General features: G+C 46.5%; 1 protein-coding gene across 1 annotated transcript; it reads left to right on the top strand.

Moving 5' to 3' along the window:
* The first annotated feature begins 6,068 nt into the window (after nt 1-6,068).
* Nucleotides 6,069-18,137, top strand: Ubap1l (ubiquitin associated protein 1 like). The gene is made up of 5 exons (XM_042687677.1): nt 6,069-6,188; nt 9,140-9,709; nt 11,089-11,298; nt 14,702-14,803; nt 17,735-18,137. Exons 1-5 carry the CDS (start codon nt 6,069-6,071, stop codon nt 17,867-17,869), a joined length of 1,137 nt encoding a protein of 378 aa, XP_042543611.1. The 3' UTR covers nt 17,870-18,137.
* Nucleotides 18,138-19,552: the final 1,415 nt, after the last annotated feature.

Genomic DNA, 19,552 nt, shown 5'->3' with positions numbered 1-19,552 from the left:
GCAATTCTGTGAAGCCGTTAGCACCTTTTTTGTTGTTGTTGTTGGTTGTGGGGCTTGAATTTAGGGCTTGGGGGCTGTCCCTGACCTCTTTTGCTCAAGGCTAGCACTCTATCACTTGGAGCCACTTCTGGTTTTCTGACGGTTAATTGGAGATAAGAGGCACAGGACCTTTCCTGCTTTGACTAGCTTTTAACTGTGATCCTCATATCTCAGCCTCCTGAGTAGCTAGGATTACAGGTGTAAGCCATCAGCCCCCAGCTTTCAGCCCTTTTAAATCCTGTCTTTGTTTTTTTTACTGTTACTTAGATTCTCCATATAATGTATAAATGAAAATTAAAAATAAAACCAAAGCTAGGAATGTGGCTAGTGGTAGAGTGCTTGCCTAGCATTCATGAATCCCTGGGCTCAATTCCTTAGTACCACATACACAGAAAAAGCCAGAAGTGGCGCTGTGGTTCAAGTGATAGAGTGCTAGCTTTGAGCAAAAGAAGCTCAGGGACAGTACCCAAGCCCTGAGTTCAAGCCCCAGGACTGGCAAAATTAATTAAAAATAAAACCATTCCACAACTAACTGGAAAACTAACCACTATTTGTTAATTTATCATATACTATATGCAAGAATAATATTTCATTTCCTAGGAGAGGAGACTCTCAACTTTGGAAAAACTCTAGAAATATTTATCTTAAGGAATTACATAAACACAGAAAAGATTGAGAAAATTAGAAGAAAAAGATGAGTTAAATACTAAATATTCAGCCCAAGTGGCTGAGATAAAGAGTCTTACAGACTCTTTATGATAGCCAAGGATTTGCTGCTCCAAGCCAACCAATGTAATCATTCTAAATCTATTCATGTTTCTGTGTCCATGTGACTTTTGGAACAAGAAGCTTAGCGGGGCTTACACCATCTGTTGTAGAAGTTCACGTGTGTGTTTTGTCCTCAGAGAAGCTCTCCTGGGAATTACAAGGTAAGCACAAAATATATCTCATTCCATTTAAATAATTATAACATGCTGTTGGTAAAAGGAATGTGAATGCTAGGAGATAACAGTAGTGACTTACTTTAGGGAGCAGAGATTACACATTTCCAACTAATTTTAGTTTTTTAAGGCTTAGAGCCAATAAATGATTTCCATATAATGAGCTGCTTATATTGGTGAATCCCACAGTAGTTCCTGATTTGCCAAATCCCAATTAATTATGATAACTTTGTTTCCCAAGCAGGTTCCATTTACCTTTTGGAATTAACTTGCTAACATTGTCTGCCAGAGATGGAAGTCTGAGGCAGGTAGCATTACAATGCAAAACTGTGCTGGGCAGCCTACTTCTCTTGCCTTGACCAATTCTTTCTTCCCACAATCGGGGTATTAGGATTTGAACTGTGCCCTTTGGGAAATATTTGTTTCTCATTTTCCAGGTTTTACATTATATGCTATGGACACAAAGAAGCAACTGGGATTCCTTCATTCCTGGAATTTGAATCTAAAGAAATTGATTAGCTCATGCAGATACTTTGTGATTTGTTATAACTGATAGTGTTACAAGGATAGAGACTTGTTGATTTAGTTTTCATTGTCTAAATAATTGTTGTAAAGAGTTTGTTGAAGCTAAACAAAATGCCAACTACTTCCTGGTCTCACAGAGAATTTAGATTATAAGGAAAGTATTATTAATCAAGTGTATAAAATGTGCTTAGAACTTTGAAGGAAAGGCCTGGTGATAGGAGATTATGAAGTACAGCTTTTTTTTTTTTCAAACATGGTTCACATGGGTAAAATAATAGAAAATAATGTCTTGTAGTTAAGGTAGTAACGATTATTCCATCTGCATATACGTATGATATACCACAAAGTATGCTATGAGTCATAGCTTGAAAAAAAAACCTTGAAAGCCACTGTCCTAGGTGGACCTAACCGAGGTCTAGGTCATGAGAAGCTTTTTTCCAGGAATTGTTTCAGGTGAGTTCTGAAAAATGAGTAGCTTTTAAGTAGTTGCGAGAGAGAAGCACATAGAAGTTTCTGTGCCACAGAACCTCTCTATACACTATTCCTGATGGCGTTTGGGGTTAAGAGTTTAGCTGTTGAAGGCTCACATATCTGAAGTAGAAGAGGAAAGGAATCTGGCTAGATGTTGCCAAGATTCAAGAGGACTTGAATTTTTATTCTTAAAGCATCTGAGAACTATGGGAAGGTTTTAAGCAAGACAATGGCTTAGTTTTGCATTTTGAAATGATTCCTTCTTTTCCTCTCATTTTGATTAGCATCAACCAATTATATGAAGGGCTTTCATGTGGGCATGTCCATATACATGTACAGTGTGCCTTGATGAGACTCACCCCCTCACCTCTCCACCTTCCCAAACAAATCTCAACGAGATTCATTGCTCCATTTTTCACACCTGTACAGAAAGTATTTTGACCATATTCACCCTCTGTCCACTTTTCCTACTGGTACCCACACCCCAGACAGGACCTGTTGTTCACTTCTGTCATTCATTTTTTAAGTATATGTTAATCATTTTTGCTTCCATGCTGATGGAATAGAATTACAATAGGGCATGACAGGACACATGGAGAACCAGTTGTCTTGTTAGCAAGTGAGAAGAACGGGCTTGGATTTCCAGGACAGCAGCTGGAAATGGCTGGACTTCAGAAATTGGGATTTGAGATAGGCAGTAGTAAAGGAGAGGGAAGGGCAGGGGGTGAATCTTCAACCTTTGAGTCAGTGTTTACACACATAAGACAAAGCCCTGGAGAGGAGGATCTGCTGGGCAAGGGGAAGCCACAGCTCAACTTGCCATGCTGTGTTCTGAGACAGCCTGTAGGGCCTTGAAGGAAAGTGCTTTTTGAGTTTGCTTTTCAGAAGAGACCTGGGGAAATGGTTTATCACTGGGGGTAACTGAATTGTCCAAAGGCTGATCCCCACCTTCCAGAGTACAGGTCAAACTCTTCTGTTTCCCAAAACTTCCCCAAATCCCATAAAGCCTAGACATACCTCTTGCAAGAGGTATTCCTGGGTCCAGTGTCTCCAGGTCACCCTAATATCATTACCTAATGAGCTACACCTCTCATTTGTATTCAGCAAGGTGATCCTCATTTTAGCATACGCTCTAACCAAATCTTATCTAATACTGTAGTCTTTGCCATTCTTCATGATATTCCCAGATAAACCCTTCATTCCCCCTAGAAGCAAGTGTAGGGCTGAGCAGAGAATAGCTATTAAGATGCAGATCTGGGACTAGGAATGTGAATTAGTGGTAGAGTGCTTGCCTAGCATACATGAAGCCCTGGGTTTGATTCCTCAGTACCACATACACAGAAAAAACTAGAAGTTGATACTGTGATTCTAGCCTTGAGCAAAAGCAGCTCAGGGACAGTGCCCAGGCCCTGAGTTCAAGCCCCAAGACTGGAAGAAAAAAAAAAGATGCAGAACTGGGTGTAGGATGCTCTCTATCTACCTGCTAAGTTAACACTCCAGTCTCAGTAGGATGTGGCTGAGATTGTGAATGATAAATCTGAAAATATTAAAACTTGCCCAATTTTTTTTGTCTCCTGTGACGTCATTGTGCTGATAGAGCAGATAATTTGCTGATTGCACCTGGACCTGCCTGATCCTGTCCCATTAGAGGTAACATAAAAGCTGCCCGTCAGGAACTAGTGACCAATGCCTGTCATCCTAGCTACTCAGGAGGCTGGAATCTGAGGATCATAGTTCAAAGCCAGCCTGGGCAGGAAAGTCTGTGAGACTAATCTCTAACTAACCAGCAAATTGACCAATGACTAAATTAACCAGTGACTCAAATGATAATGCACTAGTCTTGAGTGAAAGAAGTTAATGGACAATGCCCAGGTCCAAAGTTCAAGTCCCAGTACTGGAAAGAAAGAAAAAAATGAGGGAGGTGCTGGGTGCTGCTATCGTATCCCTGTACTCTTAGCTACCCAGGAGGCTGAGATCTGAGGATCATGGTTCAAAGCCATCTCAGGCAGGAGAGTCAGTGAGATTCAAATTTCCCATAAACTATTCTGAAAAAGCCAGAAGTGGCACTGTGGCTCAACAGAAGCTTAGGGACAGAGCCCAGGCCTAGGCCCAGGCCCTGAGTTCAAGCACCACAACTAACACTCACACACACACACACACACACACACAAAGGCATCTCCAGCTGTGGTACAGGGACTCTGGCTCCTAGGGGAGGGCAAGTCCTACATGGCACAGAAGACACACAGAATGGACAGATGGGAGATGAGAGAATTAAGGGATTTGCCACCCTGCCCTCATTTGACCTGTGTACAATGAGTACCCACATTTTTCCTGAGGCTGTCTTGTAGGAGACGGGATGACCGCACCGTGACCCCGGGCAGCAGGGCTTTGCGTCATCCTAGCAGGGATGACAGCTTATGTTGAGACAGACATACCCCAGTTCAGGCTTTCTAGTAAGCCCTGTTGTTCCCAATGTGCCAGGCAGCAGGGAGGTGTGGGGGGATGGCAATGGAGAGCTTCAATTCAGTATGAATTGAATTTTTGTTCAAGATTATATTGAATTTCTGCCTCCTGTATTATAAAACCAAGGGCAGAGTACAATTGATCTCATTCTAAAGACCAAGAAGTAATATATAAATGAGTCTGTGGCTTGTGTGTGTGTGTGTGTGTGTGTGTGTGTGTGTGCCAGTCCTATAGCTTGAACTCAGGACCTAGGTACTGTCTCTGAGCTTTTTTCATTCAAAGCTAGCATTCTACCACTTGAGCCATAGCTCCACTAACAGTTTTTTGTTGTTGTTGTTGTTTTTTGCTGGTTAATTGGAGTCTCGTACTTTCTTTTTTTTGGGGGGGGGGGGGGTCCAGTCGTGGGGCCTGAACTCTGGGCCTGGGCGCTATCCCTCAGCTCTTCAGCTCAAGGCTAGCGCTCTACCACTTGAGCCCAGCGCCACTCCCGGCTTTTTTCTTTTTGCTTATGTGGTGCTGAGGAATCGAACCCAGGGCCTCAGGCATGCAAGGCAAGCGCTCTACCACTGAGCCACCTTCCCAGCCCTGGAGTCTCGTACTTTCCTGCCTGGCTTTGAACTTCCATCCTCCTATCTCAGCCACCTGAGTAAGATTACAGGAGTGAGCCACCAGCTTCCCCCCAGCTGTAAATGACTTTTGTTTTAGTGCCAGGCCTGGGCTTGAACTCAGAGCTTGGGCACTGTCCCTGAGCTGCTTTTGCTCAAGGCTAGCAATTTACCACTTGAGCCATAATGCCCCTTCCAGTTTTTTCTGTTTATGTGGTACTGAAGAATTGAACTCAGGGCTTCATGCTTGCTAGACACACCTACCATTAAGCCACATTCCCAGCCCATATTGTTCTATTCATAGTGATTTTTTTTTTTTTTTTGCCAGTACCAGGGCTTGAACTGAGGACCTCTCTCTCACTCACACTTGGTTTTCTTGTTAATGGCTGTTCTTCTACCACGTAAGCCACTCCTTCAGCCTGGATTTTCCCTTGTTCATTGAAAATAGAGTCTTGAGGATTTTTCTGCCCTGAGTAGCTTAAATCTCAATCCTTCAGATCTCAGTCTGCTAAGCAGCTAGGATCACAGGCATGAGCCACTGATAGCAGCTTTGTACTGAATTTTGTTAACATTTTTGCAGCTATATTCAGAAGAAAGTAACTTCTCATTTTCTTGTCAAATTTGGTACCAAGAATTTTCTGAAAGCAGAATGGTTTAGGAAGTATTGCTCAATTTCTTCTTCGTAGGAGTTGGTGTCTGTTTCTGTTATTTCTTCTTTAAGTGCTAGGGTGACAGCTCTTTAGAGGGGATGCTTGAGAATTGATGCTGTAAATCATATTTTGGAAGCACCCGACTAAGGTGTGCAACAGGCAGTTACCATCCATCTGAATGCTCTTGTTTTTATTCAATTCCTCCTGTACAGTGCTAACTGCATCACCTTTCCCTTTCCACTATGTCACCCAGCTAAGCCACCACACAGGAGAGCTGAGGCCCTTTTATTCCTAAGCCTGTTCCTTAACTCTGTCCTCCCCCTTACCACCAGGTGCCGTGCCCAGCCCTACGGAGCCATCTCCACACTGACAGAATGAATGCCCTCGATAATGTCCCTTTCAAAGTGCCCAAGGGTTTTGTGATCGACACCCAGCCTCTCCCTGCGCCAGAGCTCAGTGTTCCCGCCTGCAGGGAGCTTCTGCTAGGATCTATGGTAAGTGTACTTCTCTGTGTGTCTCTTTAGTTCCTCCTCCGTGGGGCTCAGGTCTGGGGCTGCGCCCCATGGGGCCTGGCCCTTGATTGCAAAAGGCAGTTTGGCCTGTTCTTGAGTTGTCCCAGGAGTTTGGAAGCGTGCCCAAAGAGCTCAGGGTAGTTGGCCCCTGCTAAATGCACTCTGGCTGGGAGGCTGTGGTAGTCATGTGACCTCAAGATAAAAGTGATTTCGCTTCCTCCTTACCTGAAGATATAGAGGGAAAACCCCACCACATGTACGTGAAAACATAGTAAAATTGTTGAGTAGAATGCAAAATTCACATGAACTTCAAAATAAAAATAGTAGCTAGGAATGCGGCTTAGTGGTAGAGTGCTTGCCTCCCATTCATGAAGCCCTAGATTCAATCCCTCAGTACCACATAAACAGAAAAAGCCAGAAGTAGCTCTGTGGCTCAAGTGGTAGAGTGCTAGCCTTGAGCTAAAAGCAGCTCATGGACATTGCTCAGGCCCAGAGTTCAAGCATCAGGACTGGAAAAGCAGAATTAAAATAAAATAAAAATAATAAAATAAGACTGTCAATAGGATGGGGTATAATAATAGAGTGCTAGCCTTGAACAAAAGGAGCTTAGGGACAGCACCCACATCCAGAGTTCAAGGCCAGGACTGGCAAAAAAAAAAAAAAGACAGTTGTCTAGTGGCTTACTCCTGTAATCTTAGCTACTCAGAGAGATTGAGATTTTTTTTTTTTTTTTTTGGGGGGTCCGGTCGTGTGGCCTGAACACTGGGCGCTGTCCCTCAGCTCCTCAGGTCAAGGCTAGCGCTCTACCACTTTAGCCACAGTGCCACTTCCGGCTTTTTCCTTTTTTTGCTTATGTGGTGCTGAGGAATTGAACCCAGGACCTCATGCATGCAAGGCAAGTGCTCTACCACTGAGCCACCTTCCCAGCCCAGAGAGAATGAGATTTAAAAATGGACAGTGGTTCAAAGCCAATCCAAGCAAAAAAAAATCCAAGAGATTCTTATCTCCAATTAACCACCAAAAAGCTGAAGTAGAGCTTTGTCGCTAATGTGGTAGAGCACTAGTTTTGAGCCAAAAAGCTAAAGGACAGTGCCCTAAGTTCAAGCCCCATTAGTGACCCCTCCTTCCAAAAAAAAAAAAAGACGTGGAAATATTCCAAATTAAATATTAAAAGGTGATATTCAATATTGATTTAACACAAAAAAAATCCAAAACCTGGTAAAGGATATTAATTGGATCAAATGAGAGAGCCATTGTATTGATGTTAAGTATACGAATGCTAAAAACTACTATGATTACAGGAAATCATATTTCTGTACTTTTAGGAAATACATACTTTTTTGTTGTTGTTTTTGTTTTGCCAGTCCTGGGGCTTAAACTCAGGGCCTAGGCACTGTCCCTGAGCTTCTTTTACTTAAGGCTATCACTCTACCACTTGAGCCACAGCGCCACTTTTGGCTTTTTCTGTTTATGTGGCACTGAGGAGAACCCAGTGCTTCATACATGCTAGGCAAGCACTCTCCACTAGGGCACATTCCCAGCCCCCATATTTAAGTTTTAAGAACAAGGTGAATAGAGTATATCTTATTTATTGTTGTTACCAGGGTTTGAATTCAGGAGCCTCTTACTCTGTCAACTTTCTTGTTCACTGATGGTGCTGTACCATTTGAGCCACACCTCTAGCCTGACTTTTTATTGGTCAATTAGAAATGGAGCCTCTCAAACTTTTCTGCACAGACTGGCTTTGAACCACAGTCTTCCAGATCTCAACCTCCTGAGCATCTAGGTTTATAGGTGCCAGCACCAGATTGCTTTTAGAGGAGGCAGGACAGCAACAGAGAATACTCTGCAGTCAGACAGACAGGAATACAAGCACAGCCATTCACCACCTATCTACCCTCAGCCAAAAAAGTAAAAAATCTTGAGCTTCATGTCTGTCATCTGGAAATAGAAAGAACACTTGAACCTACTAGGAAGAGTTCAACAATGATTAGATTATTACATTTTCTGAGCCTCCGAGTATCCATGGATGGCAGCCAGGGTGTGGGGTGATAGATATTACTCCTCCTTGAAGAGAGATGACTGCCAGAGGGGCTTCTAGGGCTGACTGTTCAGTGGAAGATGGCTCTGGGACCAGGGAAAACTTCTTGACTGAGAGCATGTTTTTTTGGAGAGCTCCAAAAGGTAATTAGCTGTTGTTATATGGGGAATGTGAAGGGCATTTAGTCACTCATTTATTTGTTTGTTTTGTGTGTGTGCTGATCCTTGCACTGGGTGCCTAAGCACTGTCCCTGTGTTCAAGGCTAACCCACTATCACTTGAGCCACAGCTCCACTTCTGGCTTTTTAGTGACTCATTGGAGATAAGAACCTCATAGACTTTCCTGCTTGGGCTGGCCTCAAAACTTGATCCTCAGATGTCAATCTCTTAAATAGTTGGGATTACAGGTATGAGCCACCAGCAGCTGGCTCGTGGGTTTTAGACAGTAGATCTTACCTCGTTTCATCCTGTAATTCATCTCTCCCTTTGTCTCTCAAGCCAGAATTGGCCCTGAAACTACTGTTCATAATGCAGGGAGTCCCCTGTAATAACTATAGTCCTGGGGCTGGGAATGTGGCTTAGTGGTAGAGTGCTTGCCTAGCATGCATGAAGCCCTGGGTTCAATTCCTCAGTACCACATATGCAGAAAAAGCCAGAAGGGGTAGAGTGTTAGCCTTGAGCAAAAGAAGCTCAGGGACAGTGCCCAAGCCCTGAGTTCAAGCCCCAAGACTGGCCAAAAACAAATAAACAAACAAATAACTATAGTCCTGGCTTAGAAACTGGCTCAGCCTGGCAAGTCTGGTCTGACAGCCTCCCTGGGTGTATGGTTAGCACAGCACCCCCAGAATCCCGGCCTGTCCCAGCTGGACCTCACATCCTGTTCTCTTCCCCAGCATGACTTCAGTCTAGAAAGAAAAGCTCTCTTCTGGATAGAGGCTGCCCTCCAGGGACCTAGCCCACAGCAGTGTGGTGACCTGGGGACAGCATCAGCCCCTCCAGCCTGGCTTCTGCTGGTCAGCCCAGAATATGAGCTGGCACCTGTGCCAGCCCCGGTGGAAAGCCTGGAGGCCGGAGTTCAGGAGCCACCAGAGGAGGAAGACAAAGAGGAGGCCAAGGAAGAGGCCTCTGGTGCCAGTGAGGAAGAGCTGGACCACAGCCATCTGCAGCCCGGCTCCCCAGGGAGCCCTAGCCAGAGTCCACGCCGCCGCCGCTGCTCACTGGCCAGGCTGCGCAGCATGAAGTCTGAGCTGGCTGGGGCACGACGAAGACTGTCTGAGAGCATGGCCACGTGTCCCCGCGCCCTCCTGCACCGCTTCCGTGGCCACTGCACACCAAGCCTGTGCCCAGAGGCCGCACCATCCCCAGATGCCACCTCCCAGCTCCCCAGCACCCCTGCACTGCCCCCACGACCCTCCACAGCTGGAGCCATGCCCCCCCTGAGGAGCCACAAGCCCACAATGGCGGTAAGGACTCTGACCACCCTTCCTGGGGCTGCAACACCAGGATCCATGTCCTCAGACCGTTTCTAGACTCTGCTTTTTTCCTTGCTCCCCACTTGGCCCTGGAGTGCTCCCCTTCTTCAGCCCTTTGCGTAGAATTTTCCCTGAGAAGCCTGATAGCCGCATCAGGGGCTCAGGTCACTATGCTTGAGCTTCTGATGGGAGTGGGGATTAATTCAAGGCAGGGATGAGGGGGCATTCCTTTTTGCTTCCAGGGACCTAGCAGCAGACATGACCCACCGAGGTGATCAGTGAATGTCTGTTAAAGACCACTCATATCTAGGGTTTCCCATCACTAAAGAGTGGTAAACTAAGAGGCTCAACAAACAATCATTTCCTGTCAGATTCTGGGTTGAGAAAGTCAAAACTATAAGACAAGAGGCACCAGTGGCTGATGCCTCTAATCCTAGCTCCTTGGGAGACTGAGATCAGATGGTCAGGTTTGAAACCAACCCAGGCACACAAATCTGAGAGATTCTTATTTCCAATTAACCAACAAAAAGCCAGAAGTAGAATGCCAGCCTTGAGTGGAAAAGCCAAGTGAGAGCATGTGGCCCTGAGTTCAACACTCAGTACTAGCACGCACAAAAAAATCCTTTGAGTGTTGATTTCTTGATTTCAACATCTATGAGATAATAGGCTGCTTCTGTCATATCCTTCTCTCTCTCTTCTTCTTCTTCTTCTTCTTCTGCTTCTTCTGCTTCTGCTTCTTCTGCTTCTGCTTCTTCTGCTTCTGCTTCTGCTTCTTCCTTCTCTCCCTCCCCCCCCCCCTTTCTTTTTTCCTTTCTTTCTGCCAGTACTGGGGCTAGAATTTTCCTTAGCTTTTTGGCTCACAGCAGGTATTCTACCACTTGAGCCACACCTCTACTTCCTACAGTTCAGTTTCTCCATGGCAGCCCCTTTGCTAGTTACTTCATTCTTGTTGTCTTTTTTTTTTTTTTTTTTTTAATGCTGATCCTGGAGCTTGAACTCAGGGCCTGTACATTGTTCCTGAGCTTTTGTGATCAAGGCTAGCACTCTACCAATTGAGCCACAGCTCCACTTCTGGCTTTTGGTTATTAATTGGAGATAAGAGTTGCACAGATGTTCCTGCTCAGGCTGGCTTTGAACCTCGATCCTCGGATCTCAGCTTCCTAAGTAGCTAGGATGACAGGTGTGAGCCACTGGCCCCTGGCTTGTTGTCTTACTAGGCCTCAGAACAGCCTTACAAGGCATGTCTCAGATTGCCTGTGGAAAGTGAATGAATGGTGAGGAGCTGGCGTGTGCAGGTCTCTAAGCCCTTCTGTCCCAGCAGGAATGTCACCTCTTGTAGCAACTGACATGCCAGCCTTTCTGTATTTCAGTCCCTCAGCCCGTACACCTGCCTGCCACCTCTTAGGGAGACACCCCAGCCTCTCAACCCCTACAGATTGCATCCTGATTCATCAGCAGACCTGCTGTCTGCCCTGAGCCAAGAGGAGCAGGACCTCATTGCGCCCGTGGTCGCCCTGGGTTACCCCCTGGGAAGGGCCATCGTGGCTCTGCAAAAGACAGGGAGACAAAGCCTGAGCCAGGTGAGTGGCCACATGGTTTTCAATCTAGAAGTTCTGTTTCCTTCTTTAGAAACAGAACCTCAGCCTGGTATTCATTGTTGGGGGTAGGGGTAAGCAGGTTTTTAGCCCCTACTGCTCTGCTACTACCTCCATAGGAGTTCATCGTAATCCTCAGGCACCCTTGGGAGGTCTCAATATTATATCCAAATTCAAGAGCTGGAGCTTTGTATAGTCAAGAATCTCTCCATTACTGTCCAGTAGCACATTCTCTAATGACAAGGATTTTTGTTCCTTATGTTTTCTTTGTATTGCTGTTCTGTTTTGTTTAGTTGTTTTTTTTTGTTTTGTTTTGTTTTGTGCCAATCCTAAAGCTTGAACTTGGGCACTGTCCCTGAGCTTTTTTGCTCAAGGATAGTGCTCTACCACTTGAGCCACAGCTCCATTTCTGTTTTTTTTGTGTGTGTGTGCTTAATTGGAGGTAAAAGTCTCATGGACTTTGCTGCCCAGGCCATCATCAAACCATGATCCTTAGATCTCAGCCTCCTGAATAGTTAAGATTTACAAACGTGAGCCACTGATACCTGGCTTGATTTTTTGTGATGGTGCTGAGACTTAACTCAGGGCCTGGGGCTCTGGTTCATCTTTTTATCTCATGTTGGTGCTCTTCCACTTGAGCCACACCTCCACTCTGGCTTTTTGCTGGTTAATTGGAGATAAAAGTCTGGAGGATTTGTCTGTCCTCGCCTATTTTTTTTTTGGGGGGGGGGGTCCAGTCGTGGGCCTTGGACTCTGGGCCTAGGCGCTGTCCCTCAGCTCTTCAGCTCAAGGCTAGCGCTCTACCACTTGAGCCACAGCGCCACTTCCGGTTTTTTCCTTTTTGCTTATGTGGTGCTGAGGAATTGAACCCAGGGCCTTAGGCATGCAAGGCAAACACTCTACCACTGAGCCACCTTCCCAGCCCACTGTCCTCGCCTATTTATTCAAAGCTAGTACTCTACCACTTTGAGTCACAGCTCCACTTCCTGTTTTCTGGTGGTCACTTGGAGATTAGAGTCTCATAGACTTTCCTGTCTGGGCTGGCTTTGAACCAAGATCATCAGATATCAACCTTCTGAGTAGCTAGAGTTACAGGTGTGAGCTACCAGTGCCTAGTACTTTTTAAAGTTATTTGCTTATTTGTTTGTGCTAGTATTAGGGCTTAAACTCAGTGCTTGGGCACTGTCCTTTAGCTTTTTTACTCAAGGCTGCTGCTCTACCACTTGAGCCATAGCTCCAATTCTGGATTTTTGCTGTTAAATTGGAGATAAGAGTCTCATGGACTTACCTGCCTCAGCTGACTTGGAACTGTGATTCTCAGATCTCAGCCTTCTTAATAGCTAGGAATTCAGGTGTGAGCCACTGGAACCAGCAAAAGTTTACTATTATTAGTGTCTCCTGATGCACAGGATGACATACAAAGGGTAGTCTTCCATGTTGCTCTAATATTTGGAACTAGGTCTGTCTTGAACCCCAGTATAGGCTATGAGAAGAGGGGAGTAAAGAATCTCAAAGTGTCTAAAACAGCTGCTAATGACAGTATGCAGGAGTGTACAGATGCAATAGGGGTGTTTAATTTGTTGCTATGTAACACATCACCTCAAAACTTAGTGGCCTAACACCACCACATATTTGCTCATGATTCTGTGGGTTAGAAGTTTGGGATTGGACGTAGCTGGGTGGTTCTTCTACCTCCCCCGCCCCCCAGGTGCTCATATGGCTACAGTTTGGTGACTTAATGTGGGCAGAATAGACTAAGATGGCCTTAGCCCACAATCCATCTTAAAGAGGAGACAGATAGACTCTAAAAAGAATTTATGGCCCATCTATTACAAGGAGACTCCAGTGACTGGGAAGTGGTAGGCATTCGCTGGACAAGGCCAGAGGAGACTGGACTTTGAAGTTTGAGAAGGGATGATATTCCAGGCAAGAAAGAAGAATGGGGGCCAAGTGCTGATGACTCATCCCTGTAATCCTAGCTTCTCAGGAGTCTGAGAGCTGAGGATCATGGTTTGATGCTAGCCGAGGCAGGAAAAAACATGAGGTTCTTATCTCCAATGAACCAACAAAAAGCTGGAAGTGGAGGTATGGTCAAGTGAAGAGAGCACCAGCCTTGAATGAAAAAGCTAAGGGACAGTGCCCAGCCTCTGATTCAAGCCCCAGGACTGGCACCAAAAAAAAAAAAAAAAAGTGCTCATATTGAGTCTAGGCATCCTGGAAGTAACTCCAGCAGGAAGTAACTCTATCCTGGAAGTAACTCCAAGCTCCCATGGCGCCAGTCATCTCTGATCTTAGCTTGCCTTTGCCAAGAGCTACAACAGCTTGACAATCACTAGTCTAGACAATCTGCACTTTCCACCCTATTCTGCAGGACACAGAAACACAGCCTGAGTCTCCTATTCAGATGCCCATAGTTCTCCTGGCCTGGAGCTTCATTTGACACCTATCCCCTATAAATCCTGCTTTGATTTGCTTGGCACTGTTGTAATTCCGTATCTGGTTAATCTCCCCCTGCTAAGCTGTGAGTTCCATGAAGGCAGTTCTAAATTCATCTTATAAACACAGCTTGTATTTACTGGGCTCCTTCTGCCTGCCATGCTGCTGGGCTAGGCACACAGTGGTGAGCTAGACTGCTTATGGAGCAAAAAGCCAGCATCTGAGAAAGACCAAGGACCAATGAGTGCTTGCTCTGGGGAATCTAGGGACCAGGGCACCAGGATATCAGTAAAGAGCAAGGTGGATGGGCTTCTGGGAGGGGAACAAGCTGAGCTTGGTTGGGGAATTGTACAGGCAGAGGCCGGACAAAATGAGGAAGCAGTTGGAGCTGTGTGGAGGACAGAGCACAACTTTGAGCCCTAGCCAGAAGGCTGTACTTTATTCTGGAGGTAAAGGGAGCTTCTGGCATCTGGCAAATGACTTATGGGGTCTCTGCCACCTCCCTTCCCCAGCCCTGGTACAAGACCATTGCCTGGATGCTACGTGTGGATGATGAGGGTGGACTGGGGGGCATGGGTAGGGATGGGTAAGGGTGCTCCTGTCATAGTGGATGCTCACAGGGAGGGCGGGGTGATCAGGTAGGGGGTAGCTGGTGACTTGCCTGTTAGAAGTCTAGGTTACTCCCCCAGAGAGTTTCTGCACACCCCTTAGCCCATCTACAGCCCTTGTCCTGAATTCCAGCCCCCTCGTGGTCCCTTCTTCCCAGGTCCTCAGAGGAGGTATCTGGTCCTGTTATCTTGGAACCTCTGGGGTCCCACTGCATATAGGGGAAAGGAGTGTTCTCAGTCCACCCAGCCCTGAGCTCAGGCCCTAAAGAGGCCCCGGGGTGCTTTCTCACCCACTCTGCCAGCCTTGTGGCTCTTACCACCCTTCCTCTCTCCTTCTTACCCAGTTTCTCGGCTACCTCAGTGCCCAGGAGAGGCTGCTGCGGCAGGGCTACCAGGAGGCCCTGGTCGATGAGGCCTTGGAACTGTTCCAGTTCTCTGAGAGCCAGGTGAGCTACAGCCTCTGCCTGGGCCACAGGGGATGGGAGGGAGGAAGGTGTACCCATCACTTGCCCCTGAGCAGACTGTGGGCCAGACAGCTGGGCCCCTTGCCCAGGGAGGTGACACATGGCTGAAGAGACAGGAGTGGTGGGGACACATGTGGAGATAGAACAGGGGCTTGGTTTAATTTAAAGGTCTCAGTGTAGGGCTAGGAAGGTGGCTCAGTGGTAGAGTGCTTGCCTCGCATGCATGAGGCCCTAGGTTCAATTCCTCAGCACCACATAAGCAGAAAAAAGCCAGAAATGGCACTGTGGCTCAAGTGGTAGAGCGCTAGCCTTGAGCTGAAGAGCTGAGGGACAGAGCCCAGACTCAGAGTTCAGGCCCCACGACCGGACACACACAAAAAATAAATAAATAAAATAAAGGTATCAGTGCAACACATATTCTTTTGGGGAGGGGGTTGATATTTGGATTTGAACTCAGGGCTTCACACTTGCAAAGTAGGCACTCTACTGCTTGAGCCAGGACTGCCATCGGTTTTGTTCTGGTTATTCCTGAAATAGTATCTTGCTTTTATTTTTTTTGGGGGGGGTCTGGTCATGGGGCCTGAACTCAGGGCCTAGGCGCTGTCCCTCAGCTCTTCAGCTCAAGGCAAGCGCTCTACCACTTGAGCTACAGCGCCACTTCCGGCTTTTTTCTTTTTGCTTATGTGGTGCTGAGGAATCGAACCCAGGACCTCAGGCATGCAAGGCAAGCAGTCTACCACTGAGCCACCTTCCCAGCCCCGTATCTTGCTTTTTTGACCAGTCCTTCCTGAATTACAGTCCTTCTATTTAGGATTCCTGTAACAGCTGGCATGAAAGGCACATCCCACCGTGTCCAGCCTTTCCTGCTGAGGTAAGAGTGTTGTAAACAGTTTCCCCAGGCTAGCTTGGAAACATAATCCTCCAGATTTTAGCTTCCCAAGTGGCTAGAATGGCAGGCACGAGCAACTGAACACCAGCCAATATGGATTTTTCTTGTTTTATTTTTGCTTTTTTTTTTTTGTCAGTTGTAGGGCTTGAACTCAGGGCCTGGGCTCTGTCCCTGAGCTTCTTTTGCTCAAAGCTAGTAGTGCTCTACCCTTTGAGTCATAGCTCCACTTCTGTGTATATGTGTGGTTAATTAGAGATAAGAGTCTCATGGATGTTTCTGCCTGGGCTTTGAACTGCACTCTTCAGATCTCAGCCTCCTATGCAGCTAGGATAACAGGCACTCACCTGGCTCGAATATGTAGTATTCTTTTTTTTTTTTTAGTGTTAAATATTCTTTACTTGACATTTATACATAAGCCACACTAAAATGCCTTTCAATAAATAAAAGGCAGATTTCAGAGAATGGGAATTTTAAATAAATTGGCATAGTCAAGACCAAAAATACAGACATTGTTCCTCATCTTCAGCCATTGCCTTTAACAGGTTAGCTTTGCTTGATTCTGAAACAGTAAAGGGATTTCCTTGGTATTTAATGATGTTCTCATCATTCGCCATATAAATCTGAATATAAAACCAATCTCAACAGATTTGGAGATGGTATTATTCCCTACCTTGCTGACCATTAGTAAGTCCAATCATATGACAGAAAGGGGAGGGAAAGTGACAGTATTTTTTTTTAAGATATATTCACTTAGCCACAAGCCAGTTTTACTTAAATCAGGACTGTCCAAAAATATTCTGCCAGCCATTCACGATGTGAAATCTGATATTAGAAATCAATTGAATTATGATACACATTAAAAAGCCATGAGACGTTTGTTTTGCAATAAATAACTAAGGCAGTGGCTATTACTCTTCTTCTTAATGCCAGCGAAGATCATTTTTGTTCCAGGGATGTACTTTTTGGGGTTCTCCAAACACTCCATCAGTGTATCCTCTCTCCAGGTGATGCCTTTGTTCTTGTTGGCATCTGTGTAAATGAATCCAGCTGTTTGACCAATCTTCCGACCAAACAGACCATGGAGATTAGGCCCAGGCTTGTGCTTGCCTCCGTTTTCAACGGTGTGGCACGGGGCACACTTCTGAACAAAAATCTTGCCTTTCTCAACATCACCCATTTTCAATTTGCTCTTTCCTCGCTATCACAAGAAGGATAACATCTCTGAAGCCAGACGTCCCGCGCTCTCTGTAGTATTCTTTTTATTTTTTTTTTTTTGGTTGTGGTACTTGAACTCACGGCTGTCTCTGAGCCTCTTTGTGCTCAAGAGCTAGTGCTCTATCACATAAGCCACAGCGCCACTTCTGGTTTTTGAGTGGTTCATTGGAGATAAGAGTCTCACGCAGACATTTCTGCCTGGGATGGCTTTGAACCACGATCCTCAGATCTCAGCCTTCTGAGTAGCTAGGATTAGCCACTGTCACCCAGATCCAACATTCTTGGAAGCCGACTCCTAGGAGCCATACAGAGATGCACAAACCCGAGAATGTACTGCCTACACAAAATGCAGGCAGCAGCAAGCCCTACCGAAAACCCTCTGTGCCCAGGGAATACCACTTGCCCACAGCCAGAAGAGCAACAATTGGTAGAGACTGTGGGATGGAGCTGGATGCTGAGGAGCAGGAGGAGGAGCAGGCACAGTTTCTGGCCAGGAGCCAGTGGAGAAGGGAAAAACCTGGCTTGTCAGGACATGGCCAGCACCCCTGGGCTCTGGCTGTGTGTGTTTCTGATGCCAATGGCAGCCTTCCTCATCCTGCATCAGCACCCAAACACAGGGAATGAGCAGGAGCATGCAGGTAAGGCCAGCTTGGGGGCCTAAGCAGAGTAAGAGAGGGATCAGAACATGGCGGGTACTACCCAGGATCAGGCTCACGGGTCCTGAGGGGCCCATGGCTCTCTGGCACAGAGTGAATCCACTGGGCCTAGGGAGGGAGCTCCCAGCATCCTCTCTGCCTCTTCTTCCATAGGCAGGGGAGTTCTTGCGCCTCTGGGAACAGTTCAGTGACATGGGCTTCCAGCAGCAGCGGATCAAGGAGGTGCTTCTGGTCCACGGTAACCGTCGTGAGCAAGCCCTGGAGGAGCTAGTGGCCTGTGCTCAGTGACCGATGAAGAATCTGCAATGCCTGGGCCACCAGGCCAGTGCCAGACCTGGCAGTCCATCCTGGTATTAATTCAAACCAAACAAGACTAGTGAAGCAGTACATGCTGGGAAGTGGGGGAAGTGTATACCAACCAACTCAGCTGGAAGAGTTGAAGGCATTGCCTTGGGTCTGGCAAGAACGGTGCATTTTCATACAAGCCTAGAAAAGCACCTGCAGCTGACTCTTTAAACGGTGTGCATTCATCATTTTGATTCTGAGAAAAGTAAATAAACGGTGGGAAGTTCTTCTCTTTTAACTCCTACAGGCTCTTGGTCTTGGTGTAGAAAGGGTCAGATGCCCTGAGTTCTGATTTGGGTCCTGTTAAATGTCTGACTCAAGGGCTGGGAAGGTGGCTCAGTGGTAGAGCGCTTGCCTTGCATGCCTGAGGCCCTGGGTTTGATTCCTCAGCACCACATAAGCAAAAAGAAAAAAGCCGGAAGTGGTGCTGTGGCTCAAGTAGTAGAGCGCTAGCCTTGAGCTGAAGAGCTAAGGGACAGCGCCCAGGCCCACAGTTCAGGCCCCATGACCAGACCCACAAAAATAAAAAATAAAAACTTTGCCGGGCGCTGGTGGCTCACGCCTGTAATCCTAGCTACTCAGGAGGCTGAGATCTGAGGATCACGGTTCAAAGCCAGCCCGGGCAGGAGAGACCGTGAGACTCCTATCTCCAATAAACCACCAGAAAACCGGAAGTGGCGCTGTAGCTCAAGTGGTAGAGCGCTCGCCTTGAGCTGAAGAGCTGAGGGACAGCGCTCAGGCCCAGAGTTCAAGCCCCACGACCGACAAAAAAAAAAAAAAAAATGTCTGACTCAAGGCCTCATTGAACTTCAGTTTTCCATGGAAGTAGAAAGATTTGACTGGGAGTGGTGATTTATGCCTGTAATCCCAGTTACACCAGGAGGTAGAGATCAGGAGTTTGAGTCCAGCCTAGACAAAAAGCTAGTAAAGAAAAGGGGTAGAAGGAGGGAGAGGAGGGAAGGGAAAGGTCCAGAAGGGAAAGGAGAATGACTACTTGCCATAAGTATTTCTGGGGAGTCCCAGATATTCTATGTGGCAGCCTTCTGGAAGCTTGATATTTGTGTGTGAGTGTGTTGTTGTTGTTTGTTTGTTTGTTTGTTTGTTTTGTGCTTGTCCTAGAGCTTGAACTCAGAGCCTGGGCACCATTCTTGGCCTTTTGTTTTTTTCTCTTGCCAATCACGGGACTTGAACTTAGGGCCTGGGTGCTGTCCCTGAACTCTTTTGCTCAAGGCTAGTGCTCTACCACTTTTTTAGCCACAGCTCCACTCCCTGTTTTCTGGTGGTTCATTGGAGCAAAGAGTTTCACAGACTTTCCTGCTGGGACTAGCTTTGAACTATGATGGATTTCAGCCTGTTGAGTAGCTAGGATTACAGGTGTGAGCCACTGGCACCCAGCTTTTGTTTTGTTTTTTGACATAGGTTTTACTATGTTGCCCAGGCTAGCCTCAAACTTGTAAGCTCACAGGATCCTCCTGCCTCAGCTTCCCAAACATCTGGGACCACAGGGGCTACTTGCCTCTGAGCCCAGCTTTGTTCTATGTAAGAAGCTCACTGGAGATTTGTGTATGAGAGAGAGTGGGGGGGGGGGTTGCACTGGGACTTCAACTCAGGGCCTCATGTTCTGGC

This window comes from Dipodomys spectabilis, unplaced genomic scaffold (genome assembly GCF_019054845.1).
Source record: "Dipodomys spectabilis isolate Male_0828 unplaced genomic scaffold, ASM1905484v1 ptg000108l, whole genome shotgun sequence".
NCBI lineage: Eukaryota > Metazoa > Chordata > Mammalia > Rodentia > Heteromyidae > Dipodomys > Dipodomys spectabilis.
The sequence above is the reverse complement of the archived record's forward strand: the minus strand, read 5'-3'. Positions and strand labels throughout refer to the sequence as shown.

Coding starts and splice junctions, on each gene's coding strand:
- Ubap1l (XM_042687677.1), top strand. CDS start 6,069: ATGAATGCCCTCGATAATGTCCCTTTCAAAGTGCCCAAGGGTTTTGTG. Junction 9,710..11,088: donor GCCACAAGCCCACAATGGCG/GTAAGGACTCTG, acceptor TCTGTATTTCAG/TCCCTCAGCCCGTACACCTG. Junction 11,299..14,701: donor GGAGACAAAGCCTGAGCCAG/GTGAGTGGCCAC, acceptor CTTCTTACCCAG/TTTCTCGGCTACCTCAGTGC.